General features: G+C 32.6%; 4 protein-coding genes across 5 annotated transcripts; all 4 read left to right on the top strand.

The window, feature by feature from the left end:
* Positions 1-925: 925 nt before the first annotated feature.
* Positions 926-7,161, top strand: LOC110635095 (protein FIP1). Of its 2 annotated transcripts, none has more exons than XM_058129775.1 (14): positions 926-1,270; positions 1,374-1,465; positions 1,556-1,656; positions 2,325-2,372; positions 2,687-2,753; positions 3,080-3,152; positions 3,370-3,425; positions 3,998-4,094; positions 4,360-4,444; positions 5,444-5,506; positions 5,757-5,816; positions 6,149-6,241; positions 6,657-6,719; positions 6,872-7,161. In XM_058129775.1, exons 1-14 carry the CDS (start codon positions 1,215-1,217, stop codon positions 6,971-6,973), a joined length of 1,056 nt encoding a protein of 351 aa, XP_057985758.1. In that variant the 5' UTR covers positions 926-1,214; the 3' UTR covers positions 6,974-7,161. The 2 variants fall into 2 exon arrangements, with proteins under 2 accessions (XP_057985758.1, XP_057985759.1); XM_058129776.1 differs by having other exon boundaries at positions 993-1,270; positions 1,556-1,624; positions 2,323-2,372.
* Positions 7,162-9,005: 1,844 nt separating this feature from the next.
* On the top strand, positions 9,006-11,090 carry LOC110635102 (protein OXIDATIVE STRESS 3 LIKE 1). The gene is made up of 2 exons (XM_021784316.2): positions 9,006-9,545; positions 10,302-11,090. The coding sequence occupies exons 1-2, from the start codon at positions 9,256-9,258 to the stop codon at positions 10,750-10,752; spliced, it is 741 nt and encodes a 246-aa protein (XP_021640008.2). The 5' UTR covers positions 9,006-9,255; the 3' UTR covers positions 10,753-11,090.
* Positions 11,091-15,228: 4,138 nt separating this feature from the next.
* LOC110636319 (uncharacterized) lies at positions 15,229-16,283 on the top strand. Its single transcript, XM_021785976.2, has one exon. It carries the CDS (start codon positions 15,318-15,320, stop codon positions 16,194-16,196), a length of 879 nt encoding a protein of 292 aa, XP_021641668.2. The 5' UTR covers positions 15,229-15,317; the 3' UTR covers positions 16,197-16,283.
* A 766-nt stretch (positions 16,284-17,049) lies between these two features.
* LOC110635110 (uncharacterized) lies at positions 17,050-17,940 on the top strand. The gene has a single exon (XM_021784327.2). It carries the CDS (start codon positions 17,105-17,107, stop codon positions 17,729-17,731), a length of 627 nt encoding a protein of 208 aa, XP_021640019.1. The 5' UTR covers positions 17,050-17,104; the 3' UTR covers positions 17,732-17,940.
* Positions 17,941-20,246: the final 2,306 nt, after the last annotated feature.

Raw genomic sequence — 20,246 nt, 5'->3', positions numbered from 1 at the left:
TTCACTGAATTTTAAGTTTCTCTGTAGTTCAATTAAAGGTATGCCATACACCTTAAAGCTAGTTTTCACATATTGTTGAATTTCAATAGAGCTCTTGGCAAATTATGCGTTAGTTCATTTTTAACCTGAGTTTATGCAAATGATTGAATTATTATATATATCAAAATGATGCAAATGATTGAATTATTATATATATCAAAATGATTAGGCAAATCGATGTTGCAATTTATGCACTTATATTTATTTTTTAATTTTTCTATTTTCTCATTGTGGGATATATATGTTATTAAGTTTATCATCCCAATTCCATTAAAAAGATATTATCCATATTGGAATTAAAAAAATCATAAGAGGAAAATTTATTTTGTGGTAAAATTTAAAAATTTAAATTTTATTAACCAAGGTGTGGAGTAAATTTAGTAGTTTACCAATAATTTATAATCTATTTATTGGGGAAATCAATTTGTGAATTGAATAAAATATTTTTATAAATTTATATTATTTATAAAAATTATTAATTAATATGAATTAAAATTTTAATCTTATTATAAATTTTATTTCAAAAATATTTACACATATCCTAACTCACAAGTTATTCTAATAATAATAATAATATATAATCTCTAATCATCTACAATATCTTATAATTTTTCTTAAAAATTGAAGTTAAAATTAATTTTTATATTTTTTAAATATATTATATAATTTTAATATAATAAATGAAATATTTATATATAATTAAATATGTAATATATAATATATTACATATAATTCACTTGTTTCAAATTTTAATTTTTCTAAATAACGTTAGCCAATGGCAGGAGTGTTCGCATTTCTAGTGCTTCCAAAAGTTCTTTTTTAAGAGTTTCTATATATATATATATATATATATATATATATATACACACACATAAGTTTTTTATATATAGAACTTGAAAAATGAGAGATCATAATAATTTTTCATTTTGTAGAAAATAAGATCCATTATTAATCTAACAAATCACCAACACACAGATGGAAACAATAATCACCGTCCTTAGTTCATCACTCAGCAACAGGCGGCAGCTTCTGCAACCAAAAAAATAATTAAAAAAAATTATCTAAAAGTAACAAAAAAAATGACAGGCATCTGAACCCAAAACCAAAACTTGTTGGGAAGAGTTTCAACAAAAAAAAAAAAAAAAAGACGTAGAATTAGAATACCAAGAAAGAAGATGTCCACACAGAGACACGGTAATTCTCCTTCCACATCTCCTGAAGAAAACGCTATGTAAGTTTTTCTCTTATTCTTCATTCACATGCCTACAATTTTCCCTACCTGCTCTGCCAAATTTGTTGGATTCTGATTTTTTTGGCCTTTCGTGCCATTTCAGGTTCCTTGATATACTTCATGAGGCTCCTTTATGTGGTCACCGGAAACGCAGGAGTATTTTTGGAGCTGTTGTCTACTGTGTTCTACTGGCAAGTGCAAAATTATTGCTCTTCTTGCTTGATTTGCTGTGTCTTTTGCATAAATTGATGACTGAAGCTTTTATTGTTGTTCAATTTTAGGCAGGTTATGCTGTTTTGGGTGCGATAGCTCCCTTTGTATTTCATCACGGATTGGTCCCACCGCTGCTTTGTAGTTGCGATGTTGCTCTTCTAATAGTCACAGGCCTGCTTTACTAGAGCTTTTGAATGCTTTTTTTTTTTTTTCCCTCAATTTCCTGATCTTAGAAAACTTGACAGGATCATTGTACTTGCCATTACAATGTCTGAATTATTGCTGGTTTCCTGATTTAATTGCTAGATCAGAGCAAATGGGCTATGCTTTTTCATTTTTTGAATTACTATATGGCATTATATCACTTTTATGAGTCTTGATTAAAGTTGCTAATTGAAAGGAGGAAATCTGACTATCTAGGATCTTAAATAACGAACGTTTGTCTGTTACTTCTCTTGAAATTATTGAAACTTTATGTCCTAATTACACCTTACAGATTGTGAATTAAACTGTCAATAGGAATATTACATTCAATGGCTTGCTAGCGGATCCTCAAGTTATATTATTCTTGCTACTCAATTTTGTACCATTCGGTATATCATTTTGCTCACAATGGCAACCTCATTTGAGAACATGTTTCACTGGCATGAGACACTGCAATTTAGTTTGGGCAATTGATTTCTGACGATATGATATCCTTAAGATATATTTTTCTCTGTTCTGTTTTTCTGTTTCTTGTTTTCTACGTCCTTTATTTAGTCTCTCTAGTCTGGCAGCCTGCATAGCTTTGTGATCAGCGAGTGTGCTGCAACTATAATGCATTTATTTCAATCTTTCAGGCATCTTCCAACAATATTTTGTTTCTCAAGTCCAAAAAATTCGTTTACAGGTAATCTTCATTGAGAAAGTAGTAAAATGCTAATTTAACTAGTTTTGTGATAAATGCAGCTAGTTTGTCCTTCCAAAAATCAGTTGTCTGCACTTGTTTGGAATCTCTCTGTTTGTCTGTCTGTCTGTCTGTCTGTCTGTCTGTCTGTCTTTTTAATCAAGATTCAGATTGCAGTGGTAAAAGAGTTTCTCAGACATCCTTTGATGTTTCTATTTAACTCTAGTGCTGTCTGGATGTCAAATCATGTGGTTTATTAATTTACCTTTTATGTTTTATCTGGTGTAGAAACTGTTACATGCTCATTCATTTTGCAGGGCTATTATAGTTTCAGCCAAAAATTGAAGCATGTTGTTCGCTTACCATTTGCCATTACTGCCTATGGTAAGTACACATACACGCATACACACGCTCTATGATTTTATCTTCTAGTGGGAAATTAAGTCTTTTTTGTTAGGAAAGAATGGTTGGTTGGAGATCACTGTTAAAAGTTTGATATTAAGGGTTAGAAAAGCAACATATTCGTTTAGGTACTTAAAAAAAATTATCATGCTGTAACAGATTGACTCGTTGCAATTAGAGTTGGCTTTGCACCATTGCTCGTTATATTTCATAAACAAAATGCAAATTTCTAATTTACTAAAATTCCCTTCTATGCCTTTGAAATTATTGCTTTCATCATTTTATTGAATAATTTAGATAAATTATAGGAACTGCTGCAATGTTGCTTGTCATGGTATGGAAACCACAAATCAGCTTTCTTTCAATCCCAGCATTACTAAGGTACATATATCACCAATATTTAAGCAGCAATTGTTGTGGAGTTTAGCTTTATTGCCATGAAATTGGGCTCTTTTTCCTCATTGTTATATTTGTATTTATTGTCTACATCTTGCCTTCTGCCTTTCTAGTAGGTTAAGAATGAAACACAGAGTGCTAATTGCATTTTCAAACTGTATACTTGATGACAATTTCTTAGCTTATTTAACAAAATCTGCAGGATTATTGTGTTGACTGAAGCAATATGTGCTGTGTCCTTTTTGAGCATCTATGTTGGTGAGTTGATTTGCATATTTTGAGATGTTTTCACAACCTAATTTATGTCGCAGTGGCCCTACGCAAGTGGATTGCCTTGACAATTTTCTAATCTTATAGGGTAGCTGAGATGAGATTTTCTCCACTCCAATGCAATGATAAATGTAGGAAAAATCTGTCCATATTCCATAGGCACCATCATTCCATGACTTTGACATTGTATGGGCTGTTCTTATGGATAATGACTGCTAATGAAACTTATTATTACCTCTTCAGAAATTCTTGATTTCTGAAGAATGTGTTTCATGCAAATGGAAGCATCCATTTCAAAGATGGATTTGTGTTTTCCATTTTCCAGTGACAAAATATTGCACAAGTAATTATATAATATAACAACTTAACATAAGACAAATTTTCTTCTTCTATGTGAATGCACATAATCTTGAAGCTACTGTTGTCTTGCCAAAGCTAGAATTCTGCTGGGTTCACCTGTTTACCAGATCTAATCTCATAAATTAATATATTGGACTTAATATAAGTATGTTGCAATTTTTTCCCTTATTGTTTTTGTGCATGTATCTTGGAGCCTGCAGGTTATCTACAGAAGTACAATTCATTAGATTCTCAGCCTGATATTTTGAAGTCATTATATTCTCCACTCCAGCAATCAAGTTCTTTAGAAGGCTTGAGGTAGTTGTACATTCTTCCCCTCCTAGCTCATTACCAATGTTTTCAAGTTTTGGGGTGAAATAGATTAATACACATAATAGATTAAGATATACGTGTGCTTTATTCATGAAGAATAATCCTTTCTGAGAATTTTTTATGCATCTTGGTAGCTCCATAATTTTCTTCTTCCTGATTGGTGGCAGTTGTCTCGGTTGTGTTTAACTGCTATAATTGTGCTATGCCTTAAACAATGTGATGCTACATTGAGGGCTCTTTTGTGCAACAGGTATCATGATGGTGGTCGACTTTCTGATCAGCAAATGGCTTTACTTCAATATCAGCGTGAGAACCTTCATTTTTTGAGTGAGGAGGTACATGGCCTCTAACTCATGATTGGATTGCTTTATCTAGGGGTGGCATATTTTAGAAACGATTTGCAAACATGATAGGGGCACAAAAATAGAGGGTTAAGCTTATTCGTGTTCATGTTGTAATCGTGTCAATCAATTTATAACAATGCCAATAATTGTGTCATGTCATGTGTTGACCTGCTAATATGATTTGACATGTTTTATTATTTGTGTCACGTGTCAACATACGACCTGCTAACTCATTTTGATGCACCAACCCATTTGACCCACTAACTCATAAATGACATTAGTAGAAAATGATAAACTAATAAATATAAGCATAATTATTTATTATATTAAATATTTGTTACCTTGTTATAGTTGATTTGCCCTTTTTTATTAAAATTTATTTAATTTTTGAATTTATGTAATAAATTAAAAATTATATTGTTTTACAATAATTTTTTTAATTTTTTAGTTAAAATATTAATTAGTTAAATGTTAAAATATTGCTTGTTGGTTTAATATTAGATTCAATATTTTTATATAAAATTAATGTATAAATTTTATGTAATATATTATTTTATAAAGATTAAAGGTGTTGAATAATGTCAAAACGTGTCAAATGAGTCATATTGGGTCATATCAAATTGTGTTAAATGATTCGTGTTGTGTCTAATTAATCAACACAATTAATATTAATCATGTTGACAACCGTATAATAAAAAAGTCATGTTCATGTTTAGATTTTTGACACTCGAATCGTGTTCATTGCGAATACCACCCACTAATTTGAATTGCCACCCCTAGCTTTATCTTGCTACCCCTTTAAGTTTGTTTCCCTACACCCTACCCAATCCTCACTCCACCCCTTTTTTCTTTGACTGCCTATTGATTTGGTCTCTGAAATGCTGTGGGTAATAAGCAACTCTAAGTGTCATACATTGTTCGCATTTTCTTTACCATTTTAATTATTGTCCTTGTTTCTTAGCAAATGCCTATAAACACGTGTTTGCGCAGATTCTTCATTTGCAAGAGTGCCTAAGCAAATATGAGCGGTCTAATGATGGGAGCACACCTCAGGTAACAATCATCCTGGCTAACTTCTTTTATATTAGAACAACTATGAAATCGATCGACATAAATATAAGAAATTGTAACTACAGTTTCCAATGCTCAAATTTTAGCTTAAAATTAGTAATGTGGCTGGCCCAAGAAGATTTTAAATGGATCTAACATGCACCCTGAAAGCTTTATCCCTTCTGTTTGAACAAAAGTGGATTGTTATGTGATAAATGGTCAAAATAATGGTTACTTGCGTCTATTTTTCCAGGTTGATCTTGCTCACATGTTAGCAGCTCGTGAACAGGAATTGCGGACACTTGCTGCTGAGGTAAGAGGTGATTTATGATAATATTTTTGCTTTAGAACTTATTGTATCTGCACATGCATGGACATGTGTGCCCACATTCACATATATAGGGGCAGTAAATTTTTTATTTGCTTCATCTTCCTTGGTGCTCTTGCTGGTTTGTGTATCTGCTACTGCTTTGTAGCTTTAGATTGTGAATTGTAATTATGCATATATCTAGTCCCTAATCATTTGTATAAATTAATCAAAGGGATTGTTTTCCTCCCTTTTGAGTTCATCTTCTCAAACTTCATACTCTGAAAGATCACTAAAAGTACTAAATTGGTATTGGGATGGGATCATTTATTGTACAGATGAATCAACTGCAAACTGAGCTAAGGCTTGCTCTGTCTTTGATTGCTGAGAGGGACTCTGAGGTACAGCGAGTTCGCACTACAAACAATCAGGTACCTCCAATATATATAGCTGGCTTTTCAATTTATTTGTTTATTTATTTTATTTTTATGTTTATCATTTATTATCCTAGCTATATCGGTAAATGCTGCTAAATGATTGATACTTTACAAGAGGACACAATTAATATCTTCTCATTTTCTGCTCTATTTGCGCATCTCTCTGTTTGTTCCTGTGCTTTTGGTTTGGATTTTCCTTGTGCTTTATATTTCTCTCTCTTTCTTTCTCTTGCTAGCAATGGTTATACAATAGCAGCTATGGTGGTTGTTTAGTGATGCAAGAAACCCTGATACTATTCCCAAGCATGCTTTAAGCAAAGATTATATATTATATGTATGTGTTATGAAATACGAATTATAGCCATCATGTTGAGTTTTTCATAATTTCATTGATCAAATGATGGAACAGTACGTGGAAGAGAATGAAAGGCTCAGAGCTATTTTAGGGGAATGGAGCACAAGAGCAGCGAAGGTACTCATTTCTTTTTAATTCCTTTCACCATCTGTTAACGGTTATTTATCCTGTTCGAGGATTACCTTGGCATGATTGACTTCAGTCATCTTCCAATGAACTGGTTTATTCTAACATAACCTCATAAATTGATGCAACTTGATGTGTTAAAGCTTGAGCGAGCATTGGAGGTTGAGCGTCTGTCAAGTCTTGAACTGCAAAGGAAGCTGTCAACTGGAAGAATTCAATCAAATGGATCACCTGAACAAAGCTAGCAGCACACAGCTTAGTTGCCCTGAAACTTTCCCATATTGTCATTTCTCGGGATTTTTTAGTTCCATGAGGACAAGAAGGATCAAAGTGCCACTTTTACAGGAGTAGATGGTCGAATGTATATAACATAACCTTAAGGAAACTAGTTGAGGAAGCAGTTGCATAATGATTGCATATCTTGCTTGATGCATTTCTCTTATTCTAAGTGAAATTATTAGAACAATTAGGGTGAGCATTAATCAGTTTTAATTGAAAAATCAAACTGAATCAATTAAATTGATTTGTTGGTTAATCAGTTCAGTTTCAATTAGTACTTTTCTAAAAAAAAAAAAATTAGGTTTTTCAATTTGGTATTTCATTTAATTCAGTAAAATAAAAAATGAAACCGAACCCCAATTGCTAACCTTTCAAGTTTCAGCTCCCCACTCTTCTCCCTTGATTCTGTCAGTTTCTTACCTTTGGGCGAAGGATCGTGGCTCTCCGCTTCCAAACCAGGGCAGACAGCCACGGCTCCTCTCCATTTCATTTCACATCTTCAAAACTCCCTTCCTTTCTAGTTCACAAGAATCAATCCCCTTTCTCCTCTCAAGACTTTCTAATTTCCAAAACTCAGTGTTTCAATCTACCCATGTTTACGGTCTCTCTAATTTCTAATCCTCTCTCATCTGAGATCAGAGATCAGAGATGCTCGGTAGGTCCTTTGTGATTCTTCATCAGTCGCAGAGAGTCACTTGCAGATGCAATTCTTCAAGCTCTCAGGCCCCTAAGAACTGTGATTTTAGATGCTTTGCTTTCTTTTTATTATTATTATTATTATTTTTTTTACTGTGGTGCATTGAGTTTGAAATATTGGATGAGGATTACTATAATTGGTTTTAAATGCTTTGCTTTTTTATTTCTTTGATTTCTTTGCTCACTGTGGCGCCATGAGATGAGTTCCTTTGATTTATTTTGGTGTTTTGGAATTTGGAGAAGATGATTTGTATATTGAGATTATCAAAATCAGCATGAAGAATCTGGGAAGCTAGAAAATGTTTGTATTTATTAATTTGTATATTATTTGTTTTAATTTGTTTGTAATTTTATTGAGCTAAATCTGGAAAAGCTAGAAAATGGCCCCTGCTCTCTTCATTTCACAATCTCTCTGGCTCTCTGCGTCTCACATTGTCTCTCGCTTTCTGCATTATCGATTAAAAGTCCAACCCAATAAAACAAGTCCAAATTGAAAAATTAAATTAAATTAAAAATTTTTGATTTGGTTCAATTCAATTAAGTCTGTAATATTAATTGTCTGATTTCTATAAAAATATAATTTTGATTTTTCAATTAATTTAGTTTAATTCATTTTAAAATCAAACTAGCCGAATGCTCTCACCTATTAGCACTTTTTTGCAGCTGCCGTTCTATCTCTTGCTTAGAGCTGGCTTTTATCAAATTGTATGCTTTATTAGAAACTTTATAAAATTTAATTATGCCCCATCCTCTCCTCACACACAGACACATGTATAAAATCATATCTTGGGGAGCCTCTTAACTCACATATCCATACCATCATCCAACAAATGTTGCATAAGTATGGTAAAATATAATAATAGCAATGCTAAATGCAAGTTTAATATCAACTCATAAATATTCTATACAGCTTTGAGGAAGCTTTACTTTAAACGTCGACTGTTCGAAGGATTAATCTTTTATCAATGCAAGTTTAATAGCAATGCTAAATGCAAGTTTAATATCAACTTTTCCTATACAGCTTTGAGGAAGCTTTACTTTAAACGTCGACTGTTCGAAGGATTAATCTTTTATCAATGATAAAATTAAATCCATAAAGAATTTAAATATTTAATTTTTTTTTGTAAAATTAGATATTAAAATTATTAATAAATTTAAATTTAAATAAAATTATTTTTGGGACCTGTTAATATTCTAGGCATTAGCTGGGACACACTGGAAACATCGTAGGGCATGATAATTTCCTCAAGTACATATAAATAAAAAGAAAAACATCGTAACGCAACAGATAATGTTCTGTTTACCTATAAAAATTAATTGACAGATCAAGTGGAAAACATCTGGAAACAGATAATCTTCTTTCTTTTCCCCCATTCAGTTTCAGGATAAGCCTTACATTTATTCTCTTCCTTTTTCTTTCTTATCTTCTTTCCCATTTTAATTCACTCGTCTACGTCTTTGCATCCCAATTTGCGGATATCATCTCACCAATTCCTCTTTCTTTCCCCCACCTATTAATACGTGCCATACCTCTTCTCTTCTTCCTATTCTCATGTCGATTGCCTTTCAGACTAGTGGGGATTGCATCTCTGTCCAGCGTTCTGCCTTTATCCACCGGATGCCTCCGTTTATGGGGGCCTTTTCCGGAGATCGGCGGTTTCCGGCTGCGGAGAGGAGGGAGGATGATTTGGATGATTCTTCTAGCTCGTTGTCGATCGGGAGGAATAGTGACCTGTCGGGTGGAGAGGATTCCGGCCAGGATTGTGATGAGTCGGAGGTTCAGAGCTTGTATAAGGGGCCGTTAGATTCCATGGTAGCTTTAGAAGAGGTTTTACCTATCAAGTAAGTTTCTTTGAGCTATTAACTTTTATGGGTCTTTCTTTCAATCTTGTTAGGGTTTGGGAAAATCTTTTGGTTTCAGGAATCTTGTTTAAGTATGCATTGTTGTTCTCATTTGATGAGGTTATGAGATTGGATTATTGGGAATCCCTGAAACAATTGATTCAAGTTCTTGACTGTCACAAACTCTGAATTCATGAATGGTTTTGGAATTGTCACACCAGTAATGTTGTCTCTAGAATATTTATAGTAATAAATGGCTCATGTAATTGTGGCTTGATCTGGGTTTGGATGATTAATCTGATTCGATGTCTCTTAACTCATTATAGGAAAGGTCAAGCCTGTACTTTTAGCATAAGAAGTCATAGTATCTGACGAGTAAACTGGTATGGAACCCAGAAGCTACATAACTGTTTGATTGATTGCAATCTGGTTGTTGTTGTTGTTAATCAGCTTACATAGGGTGTAAGAGCTTGCTGAGGTGGCCTGCCCTTTTACATATGAAACTTTCCTTAGGAGGGAGAGTTGCCTACAGTTGTTAGTTAAAGAAGCTGATGTTTTGAAGCGTATAGTCTCCAGCATTTTGATTTGCCGTAGCTGGAACCCTGAACAGTTACCTTGTAGAAACAGATGGGCATAGGACATCCGTTCTCAAAAAGCTTAATTGGAACTAGAGATGTATGTTTGCTGTAGCATTTTCTACCCTGCAATTGCACTGCTTATAAACTGGCCTTTACTATCTTTTCCTGAATGTTTCAGGAGAGGCATATCAAAGTTTTATAATGGCAAGTCGAAGTCGTTCACAAGTTTAGCAGATGCATCCTCTGCTTCCTCTATTAAAGATTTTGCAAAACCAGAAAATCCCTATAACAGGAAGCGCAAGAATCAATTAGCTCGCAACAATTTCTGGGATAAGAATTGCAATTATCCCCCCAAAGATGATGCAAGTGGCATATCAAAAAGACCAGCAAACTCCAATCGAAGTACATCAGCCCTTTGCTCGACCATGAACTGCTCTAAAAGCAATAGTAAAAGGGAGGACTCTCATCCATTGTCATCACTACCTTCTTGTCTTCCACCCTTACATCCGCAAGGAAAATCATCACTCAACAATGAATCATGTTCTCCGCTACCTCAAAGGAGCTCTCATTGGCGATCATTCTCCCTTTCTGATCTACAATGTGCTACTGCCGCAGCTCATAATAGCTGATTTGACAATTGTGGTGACAGCATTGACAATATACTACATTGACATATGGCTTTTGTTGGCTTCACACTATGAGTCTGAAGTTGAAAATATTAGTGTTCAAGTGTTGAAGTTTGTTGCAGTTGACTTGATGGTTCTGCTTCTGCGTTTTGTACTCACAGAGTTGGGCATAGCATGTATGGGCATTTTAAGAAGATACACTGAGGTGCACTGCTTCTCACATTTTGTCTGCTATGGCTGTTAGAAAATGTCTAGATTGTTTCATTGTATTATTACTATCATACAAGTACCTTGTCTTCTTTTCTAAATGAGTATTAACTAATAAATTACATTTTAAAACATGTATGATCTCCTTGCGTCCTATTTGATGTGTTTCATTGTTTCTTTCTGCATGTATTTTATTGTTATTAACATTTTGGTCTTTCTCTTTCGAAAAACAAACTATTTAGTTCCTTAGCTTTGTTTTTGTATTATGTTTAATTTGAACGTTAATGTTTAAGATAAATTATTTTTTAATTTTTGACTATTGTAATTATTTATGAAGTTAAGTGAGAGAGAAATAAGGGAGAGAGGAGAAGATAGAGATATAAATGAGAGGGAGGGATAGAAATGAAAGAGGGACGGAGAGAGATAGAAATGAGAGAGAGAGAGATGGAGAGGGTTAGAAATGGGAGGGAGACAAAAATGGGAGAGAGAGAGAGAGAGAGTGACAACTACACTTAACAACAATTAAGTCTTAACTTCAAATCAGTTGGAATTGATATATCAATTCTTTCTTTTTGGTCTTTTAGCTTTGTTTGAGATCAATTTTGCAATAATATTAAAAAATTATAAGTCTTTTGACACCATTGACCTTCGCACTAGAGGATTTGATTCTTTATGTTGGACATGATTAAATCATTTTAATTAACACTCATTTTATCCTCACTATGTGTTGCATTTACTATAGTATATTTGTTTATTTCTAATCTTATTAATTATATTAATATCAGACATTTATCTTAATATGTGCACCTCTGACACGCACTTATCTTGTGGATATGTTGTACATTAAATGTTCTATATTCACTAGTTGGCATGGTCATAGTTCTATAGAACTTGCCTTTCACTCCGTTGTATAACACATCTGTTGCACTTCTCCATTTCATCTATTTTATTTTAATCCTATGAGGTACATCCTCATTTATTACTTTATATATATATATAATAGAATTTAAATATTAGATTAATTGCATTTTGGCACCAGAACTCTATCTAATCGAACCTCCCATTCATTTCTTCTATGAGAGCTAAACTCGTAATTCATATTTTTTGTCTTATTTTTAGTTAGCTCAAAGTCATTATTCTTAAGAGTCCTTCCCCACAAGTCCAACCATTTATGAACTCATTTACTAGTTTTATCCACTAAGACATCATCTGTAAATAACATGTATCATGTAACATTATCTTGAATATTATTGGTTAGCTCATTCATAGTCCCTAATGTGAATGAAAAGTCTCTGTATCTCTTTTCACTGTTCTTATACTTCTAACCGCCCCCCATACAAAGTCTTAATGACATTTTCATATATTTGAGAATCTCCTATATTTGAGAATGCTCCTTTCTTTTCTAATACCATTAAAGAACTTTCTTCAATATCATATGTCTTATTTAGGTTAATGAATACTACGTAGATTTTTTTTTTTCTCCTTGTAAATTCAATTTACATTAGTCTTCTTAATAGAAAGATAAGCTCTATTGTAGATCTATCAAGCATAAAGCTAAACTGATTTTGTAATACTTTAATAGTGTCTCTAAGACTAGCAAGCGAGATGGATAAAAATTATAAATAATTACACTTGAGAGTCCAATTTACCAGACAGAACCGAAAAAGTTTTAACTTGTATGGTTTTTAGTTCATGTATTAATCAAGATAAGCCATTGTGTATGTAATTTAATAAATATGTATTTAATGATTAACGTGGTGGAGTGGGTGTTCTTCGAGATGATTGGGGTATCTGGGTAGCTGGCTTCTTGGTAAGACTTGGTACTTTGTACTTCCATGCAAGCAAAATTCTAGATTTTGATTCATGGTTTGAGGTTATGAGATTTAGAAAATCAGTAGTGGAGTTTGACTCTTAAGGTGGTCTTGGATCTCATTTCTGATGATGATGGGCCTAATTTGCAATTTGTCAATTTACTCTAATCATGGAGAGTGGATTTCAACAATAAAATGAGATTATCGCACATTGTAGAGAAGAGTTTTGTTAATTATTAAGGATTTGACTCTGTTTCTTGACGATGGGTTCTTACCCACACAGTTGAAGATTGAAGGACTATCTAATTGGGTTGATAAATAGTATAATTTTAGTGTGTAATGATGATTATTTTATAAACAGTGGATGATCATGTTCGTAGATGTAATTTTATATGGCGAGGGTGAATAACACAAATATTAATATTTTGTGTGTTTGATTTATTTTTTTTTTTATAGTTTACACGCTTTCACAGTACATAATAAAATTAATATTTTATATATTGACTTAAAATAATTTAACTAATTAAATTTAAAAAAATTTGTAACCTACTAATTTATAAATTTTTATTTTTAAATTATGGAGCTAGTATAAAATATTGAATCATTCAATTATTATTCAATGAAATTAACTATTTATTTTTTATATTTTATTAATATATTTTTATTTTTTATTATGATTAAAAAATTTGCGTGTATTATTTATAAGTAATTTTTTTCTCATATTTATAAATTAATCATTTAAAAATGATCTGACTTAAAATAATCTTTAGTTCTGTCACAGTATATATATATATATAAAATTTGATAAAATAAGCTATTATTATATAATTTATTAATGATGGATTTATTTGACATATATTCATTTATGAGAATTCCAAATTTAAAATAAATATCTTTTCTCTTTTACCAGAAATTTAAACTAAATATCTTTTGATCAACTTTTAAGTATGATTTATATTTTATATTATAAATCGAATAATTTCGGATGAATTTATTTTAGAACAATAAATGTCATATTGAAACTTATGATTGATTATTTATAAGTTCAAGTTGGAATATAGTAAATAGTCCACCATATCTATTGAAAGTCATTTTTATTATTTATTATATTATTGATTTACATTATCCTTTAAAAAAAAAACACATCTAATATAAGTTTATCTTATATTTATATGAGAATAAATTAAACAACCGTTACATTAAATATTTATATTAAGATGTGTGCAAAATTAATTGAAATGTGTATATAAAATGCATAAATTTATATATAACTATTTAAATCATTCTCATATGAACTCGAGTTTCTTATAGTCACATCTTTTTTCAAATTCTCTCTTATTTCTCTTTCCTATTTATTATTAAAATATAAATTTAATTTTTTTTCTTTTTATTACTTATTAACATATCTGTTCATCATTAACTATTAAAAAAAATAAATGTTGTGGCCAATAATATGGCAAATACTAAAAGCAATTGTTAATAAAAAAAAAATAATAATAAAGATGGTGGCTACCATTACTCTTCTACTGAATATTGAATCAACAGAATAGATAATTAATGAAGCCCAACAAAATTTTCTCTAGAAAGGAAATTCACATTTCCTCAATTTTTTAAGTGAGTTTTTTTTTTTTTTTTTTCACAAATTTTCCCTTTTAAGTTATAAAACATGCAGCAGACTTCAAAATGAAATAAGAAAATATAGTTTTTTTCAATATGAAAATAAAGGAGGAGAAATTTAAATCTGGATTTATCATGCAAGTAATATGTCTTCATGTATGTGAAAAACATGGTTATATTGGCAAAGTAGATAAGGCTGCTAAGGCTGCTTGACATTATCGAGAACATTCAGTTAGCTAGTAGTTACTATGGTCCTTTATTCTAGTTGGACATTTGTAAGAATTTTCTAATTGCCAGATATTCCATACCCTGAAAGAGGAAAAACCATGAATGACCCAACTCTGGTTGCAGTAGAAAGATCAAAGAATCGTTAATTAATTATGCCTTGCCATAAATTACAATTTTCCTTCTCAAAAATAAAAGGGTGTCCAACAAAGTTCTGATAATACAACCAAGCTCATCGATAGAAATAAAATTATGATTCTAGCTCAGTTTCTGTTTGCAATTTCTATTTGGACATCTAGCTCTGCTTATAAATTGGTTTACACTCAACGATAATGGTGTGACCAGAAGAGCGCCTAGTGTTTGTTATTGGTAAGAAAGGAGGCATCATCTGAGAATTAAGGGTCACCTTCAGGTTTCATTTTTCTTCTTGCATGCTATTTTTTTCCCATGATTTTTCTATTTATGTCACTCACTTGTGTTCCTCTGCTGGTTTAAGGCTCCATATGTGCATGATAGATGTATCTTGTTAATTATTTCAGCTGCGCTTTTCTTTTTTAGATTGATCTTCTCTATTATTTCGGATATGCAATGGAACTTTTCTCTTCTTTAATTAGTTTCCTTGCATGGTGATGGTGACGATTGTGTTAATTTTAGCAGCTCTTTGGTGGTCTGTACAAGGCATCACCCAGCATTATATTCTATTGCGTGATGGCTTCTTCATCATCTTCATCCATTTCACATGAGGAATTCAAGATGTTTCATTCGATTGATCGGGAGCTTTACAGGCTCCTTGTGAACAATCTATGGAGGGATCCTGTGGAATCCATGCAAATAATGGCCTTATGGTTGTGGTTGGAAAGAATGGGTTGCGCCAATGTGGTGAAGAAAATCCTTTCCTTGCCTTATATTCTGATAAATGAAGTAGCAGATGAGGCAATCCTTTGCCTCAGCTGCATAAACAATGACCAATTTGCTTGCCAAAACAACGATATCCCTCTGATGCAAAGTCTAATGGAGAATGAAATCTCTCTCAAATATTTCCATGACAATAGGCTGGGTGCAACTCAAGGGGTGGCAAAAAATGTGAATGAGGTATGCATCAGAGCATTATATGATATAATGCAGCAAGCCATTGAAAGAAATGCTGCTCAGATTGGCTTACCAGATACTCAGAAAATTCCACCATCCTCCACTCAATCTAGGCTTCCTAAAATTGAATTTAGTCCTAAAGATATGATGCTTTCTTGTACCCAAGAAACTGGGGTCCCTCCAGAGGATAGGACCATGTTTGTTACCTTCTCTAAGGGCTATCCTGTACATAAATGGGAAGTGAGGGAATTCTTCACCAGTGCTTATGGGGATTGTATCGAGTCTCTTCACATGCAAGAAGTGGAGTCTCATGAGCAAGCACTGTTTGCTCGCATTGTTTTTCACTCAGCAGCTACTATTGAGGTGATTCTTAATGGGCTGGACAAAGCAAAATTCAACATCAATGGGAAGCATGTATGGGCTAGAAAATTTGTGCCCAAGCGACCAAAATCTTCACTTCCATTTCTGCCGCTATCCAATTTCTCGCCCCCATTTTAATTTGAACATGATATGAGGACTCAATTCAATCCAAGATATCATGTTTAAAATTTATAATCAAATAAAAACTTGTAATAGAATAAGCAATCGGAGTTCTATTTTGTGCAATAGTTTATTGTTATTCCAATTAATCTTTAAAGAAATATTGAGAGAGAATTATTGATTTTAATTTGAAACAATTTAATTGAAATTTTGTTTAAAGAAAAAAAAAATTTTTTTTTTCAAAGACACAAGTATCCCTCTTTCACCTCACAATTACAAAATTACCTAAAATTCACATTGTTCTATGAACAGTAGAATTTGCGATTGGACTTTATTATATTTATATATATATATAGTGCCTACATCTAAATTATATATTTAAATAATTATTTATTATCTAAATGTTTTATAAAATATTAAATGTTTTTTTATATTTATAATTATTTAAATAAAAATATAAATTTTAGATATAAAAATTAATTTACGAATAAAATAAAATTTCAGAAATTAAATTATTTAAAATGAAAAACAGTGATTAATTTATTAAAATAATTTAGATTTTAAAATCAGATCATTATTAAAAACAAATCAGAGACTGATTTGTCGACTATGTTATACCTCAAATTGTAATTTACCCTCTTAATGATGAGGCAAATGAAATTGAAGGGCGGCATGGATTGCAACAAAAGAAAAAGAGAAGAAGTGGGTTTTTAAATTCGAAAGCCATAAAGTTTGAACCAGGAGCAGAGGGAATGATACCGCATTTGATTTCGAGGTGATAACGTGGGTCTTGTCTGTCTAATGTCCTAGCCGTTGTGTCACAATCTCCAAGCCTCTAACGGCCAAATCCCACCTGCTATATAAATTCAAATCTTCTACCCTCTTCAAAGCAAAGATCTTGGAGCATAGATTCTATCAACCCCAAAATGGCCTCCTCTAAGCTCAGAAGCTCATGCTCTTTCCCAAATCTTCTCCTCTCGTGTTTAAATTTTACCCTGTTTATCCTCTCCTCAGCCTCTCTTGCACCCATTATTCTCCTAAAAATGCCACCAACTTCTCTAGGCTTGGCATTACTTACAGTTTCTTGCATCTCCCTTCTCTGCTCGTTTGTCGGATTTTACTCTCAGCTAAGTCATTTCTGTTTCGTAACCCACATTTCGCTTCACTTTGCCTCTTTGATTGGACAAGTACTAAGCATATTAGTCTTATTTACAAGAGAAAAATCAAGCCTTTCAATGCTCAAATCCCCAAGAGACCCCAGAGAGGCGAAGCTTTTAGTGAGAATAGAATGTGGGGTTTTAATGGCAATGTTTATTCTGCAGGTAATGGTGTTAGCTTTGAGCTGCGCTGTACATAACTGTTGGGTAAGAGATTATGAAAGTTTGGATGCAGAAAGAGAGGCTGCAGCGAAAAAGAGAAGCAGAAAGATTGCAAGAGTACAAGAGGAGTCCATGGCAAATGCAGCCAAAATTGCGGAGATAAAAGCCAAGGAATTTGATGAGAAGATGAAGAGCAAATATGGGCAATGGGTTAAAACTGATTTTGAGGGATAAAATTATAAATGCCACATTTGTGTGTGTGTGTGTTTTTCTTCCTTCTACTGCTGATCTCTTCATCTTTTTGGGGTCACTGCTGTAGTGGCCACTGTAGCAGTGGGTATTACTTTGTGAGTTGGCCTTTTATATATGTATGAATGTGCTTGTGGAAAATCAATTATTTCTTGAATTTAAGAAGTGAGTCAATGATTTGCTCACTTCCGTCAGACTATAGCTAAAAATTAATATCATTTGTTAATAATATAAAATAATTTAATTGATTTAATTTATAAATAATATAATAAAAATATATTAAAAAATTATATGGCGGAGGGTTGGCATCTATGCATCCGCATGTTCGTCCGAAGATCCGCACCACACGGATAGCCGTCGCTGGTTTTGCGGGCCTAATCCGTTTTGTAAATTCACTTGACAACGCAATATAGAAAGATCGATCATCATCCATATATGTTTGTCATATATATTTTTTTAATCAATTAATTTATCTGTCACATAATTATAAAAACATTAAATTAAAAAAAAAATTGTTATTAGCAACCCGCTATTAATATTATTGAATAAGGAATTCATGGTATATAATTAATTAAAATGTAATATCAATTAAAGAAAGTATGAAAATAAAATTCATTCTTATAAAATTTATTTTTTACATAAATAATAATAATAATAATAATAATAATAATAATAATAATAAAATTCATAAAAATTCACACAATTAAAAAAATTCAATATTTGTGTACGAACCCAATGTATGTTTTTGAATTCATTAAAAATAAAAATTTCAAATATACTAATTAATATAAAAAAATTTAGAATTTATTATTTACTTATTTGAGAATAGTCTAATAATTAAATATTCTCAAAATTATTTATATAATCTAAAAAAAATGATAAAAAATATATAATTTTAAAAATTTCAAACAGACCCTAGAAATCTAAAATTAGTTTAAAAATTCATCAAAATTATTTTGACCTTATTTATAAATATTCAAGGAATTAAAGATACTCAAAATCATCAATATAATCTGTAACACCCCAAAATTTTAAATTTTATGAGCATTTTTGGTATTTTAATTTTATTTAAATTTTAGGAATTTTTTTGAGATTTTTCGGATTTTAAAAATCAGGTTCGATTTTCCGAAAATATAAACTTTGATGATTTTTAAAAATTCATTTAAAGACCACGTGGCAAAACTAAAAATATATTTGGAGTCTACGTATTTTTCTGAGTTTTCTGGAATTTTTTTGAAATTTTTGGACCTCGTTTTCGGTCCCGAGGCAGAGTAAAAATTCAAAATTTTGTATCTTGAATCAGACCGGTTGAATCGAACCGGACCGAATCGGACCGATCGAATCAGACCGGCCTTTTCCTTTTTCTTCTTTCCTTCCCCGCGCGCGTCGACCTCTCTTCCTTCTCTCTCTCTTTTCTCTCTCCTCCCGCCTCGCACTGACACCACCTCCCCGCCACTCACCGACCGGCCGCCGCCTCCCCGCGAACTCCTCCTCGCAAGCTTCGGCTTCCCCGGCCAAAATCCGGCAGATCCGATAACCAATTGGACCGGGTCTTGTGTCTAAAATCATCTACTCGGCGAGAGCTTTCCATAGACACCAAGAACGTCGAAATCCATCAAGCGGTTTGTCCAATTTTTGCTCGGGAAGTTTTTAGCCCATTTCGACTTTTGGGCTAGATTTCTCGAAAACCGTGAATCCCACGAGAAAATCGAGAGTACCAGAGCGCTCCACAAATCGAGAGCTTCGCGAAGATATAAATTTCAAAATTTTTCGACACCGTTTTTCTGTCCCACGGAACTTTGCAGTGTTTTTCCGAGCATTAAATGAGCTTAGAAAATTCTGAAAAAATTTATGTACTAACCCCCGTGTTATGGGCTTCGTGTAGGTATCCTCAATTCGCGGAAATTCGACAGTTGTCCGAGTCTGTGAATTTCCGGCCAGATAGACCCGTTACCGGAAAAGTCTCCGAATTGGATCGAGGTTTTGACTATCCCCCCATTGTCAGACGTCCCGAGCGCGTCCCCAAAGTCGGAATCGACAAAGGTAAACCCGAACCTTACTTTTTCGTAATTTTCTAGTGCTTAAATAGGATTAAAAATCCATAAAATATTCGTGGTAGCTTAGAAAATTATGATTCTTTTTGCAATAGCCTAGTAATATTGCTAAGGACTGCAGGGCAAAGTTTTAGAATTTTTAGAGCTTATTTGGGCAGTTTTTGCAAAAATGGTCAATTATAGGAACTAAATTGAAATTTTACATGTTGTGATGGATGATTGATTTGGTGGGCCCAGGAGGGGCTGTGTGATGTGATTGAGTTGTGGACATATGGATTGTGAATATAGAAGTGTGTTTTGAGCCCTTTTGCAGGTTGGGTAGGTCCTAGGTATAGGGAGACTCAGCCGGATTTTCTACGACTTAGGACGTATTGGTCTTTTTCTTTGTTTGTATTGAGTCAAATTTATTAAATGATTGTAATAAAATTGTCAGTGAGCCGATGACC

The sequence above is a fragment of the Hevea brasiliensis genome, chromosome 11 (assembly GCF_030052815.1).
Source record: "Hevea brasiliensis isolate MT/VB/25A 57/8 chromosome 11, ASM3005281v1, whole genome shotgun sequence".
In the NCBI taxonomy this organism is placed as follows: domain Eukaryota; kingdom Viridiplantae; phylum Streptophyta; class Magnoliopsida; order Malpighiales; family Euphorbiaceae; genus Hevea; species Hevea brasiliensis.
The sequence above is the reverse complement of the archived record's forward strand: the minus strand, read 5'-3'. Positions and strand labels throughout refer to the sequence as shown.

Bases quoted from the DNA above. Each gene is read 5' to 3' on its own strand.
- LOC110635095 (XM_058129775.1), top strand. From the start codon at position 1,215: ATGTCCACACAGAGACACGGTAATTCTCCTTCCACATCTCCTGAAGAA. The intron at 4,445-5,443 runs GTACATGGCCTC...GTGTTTGCGCAG, and splicing joins TTCATTTTTTGAGTGAGGAG to ATTCTTCATTTGCAAGAGTG. The intron at 5,507-5,756 runs GTAACAATCATC...CTATTTTTCCAG, and splicing joins ATGATGGGAGCACACCTCAG to GTTGATCTTGCTCACATGTT.
- LOC110635110 (XM_021784327.2), top strand. From the start codon at position 17,105: ATGGCCTCCTCTAAGCTCAGAAGCTCATGCTCTTTCCCAAATCTTCTC.
- LOC110636319 (XM_021785976.2), top strand. From the start codon at position 15,318: ATGGCTTCTTCATCATCTTCATCCATTTCACATGAGGAATTCAAGATG.
- LOC110635102 (XM_021784316.2), top strand. From the start codon at position 9,256: ATGTCGATTGCCTTTCAGACTAGTGGGGATTGCATCTCTGTCCAGCGT. The intron at 9,546-10,301 runs GTAAGTTTCTTT...TGAATGTTTCAG, and splicing joins GAAGAGGTTTTACCTATCAA to GAGAGGCATATCAAAGTTTT.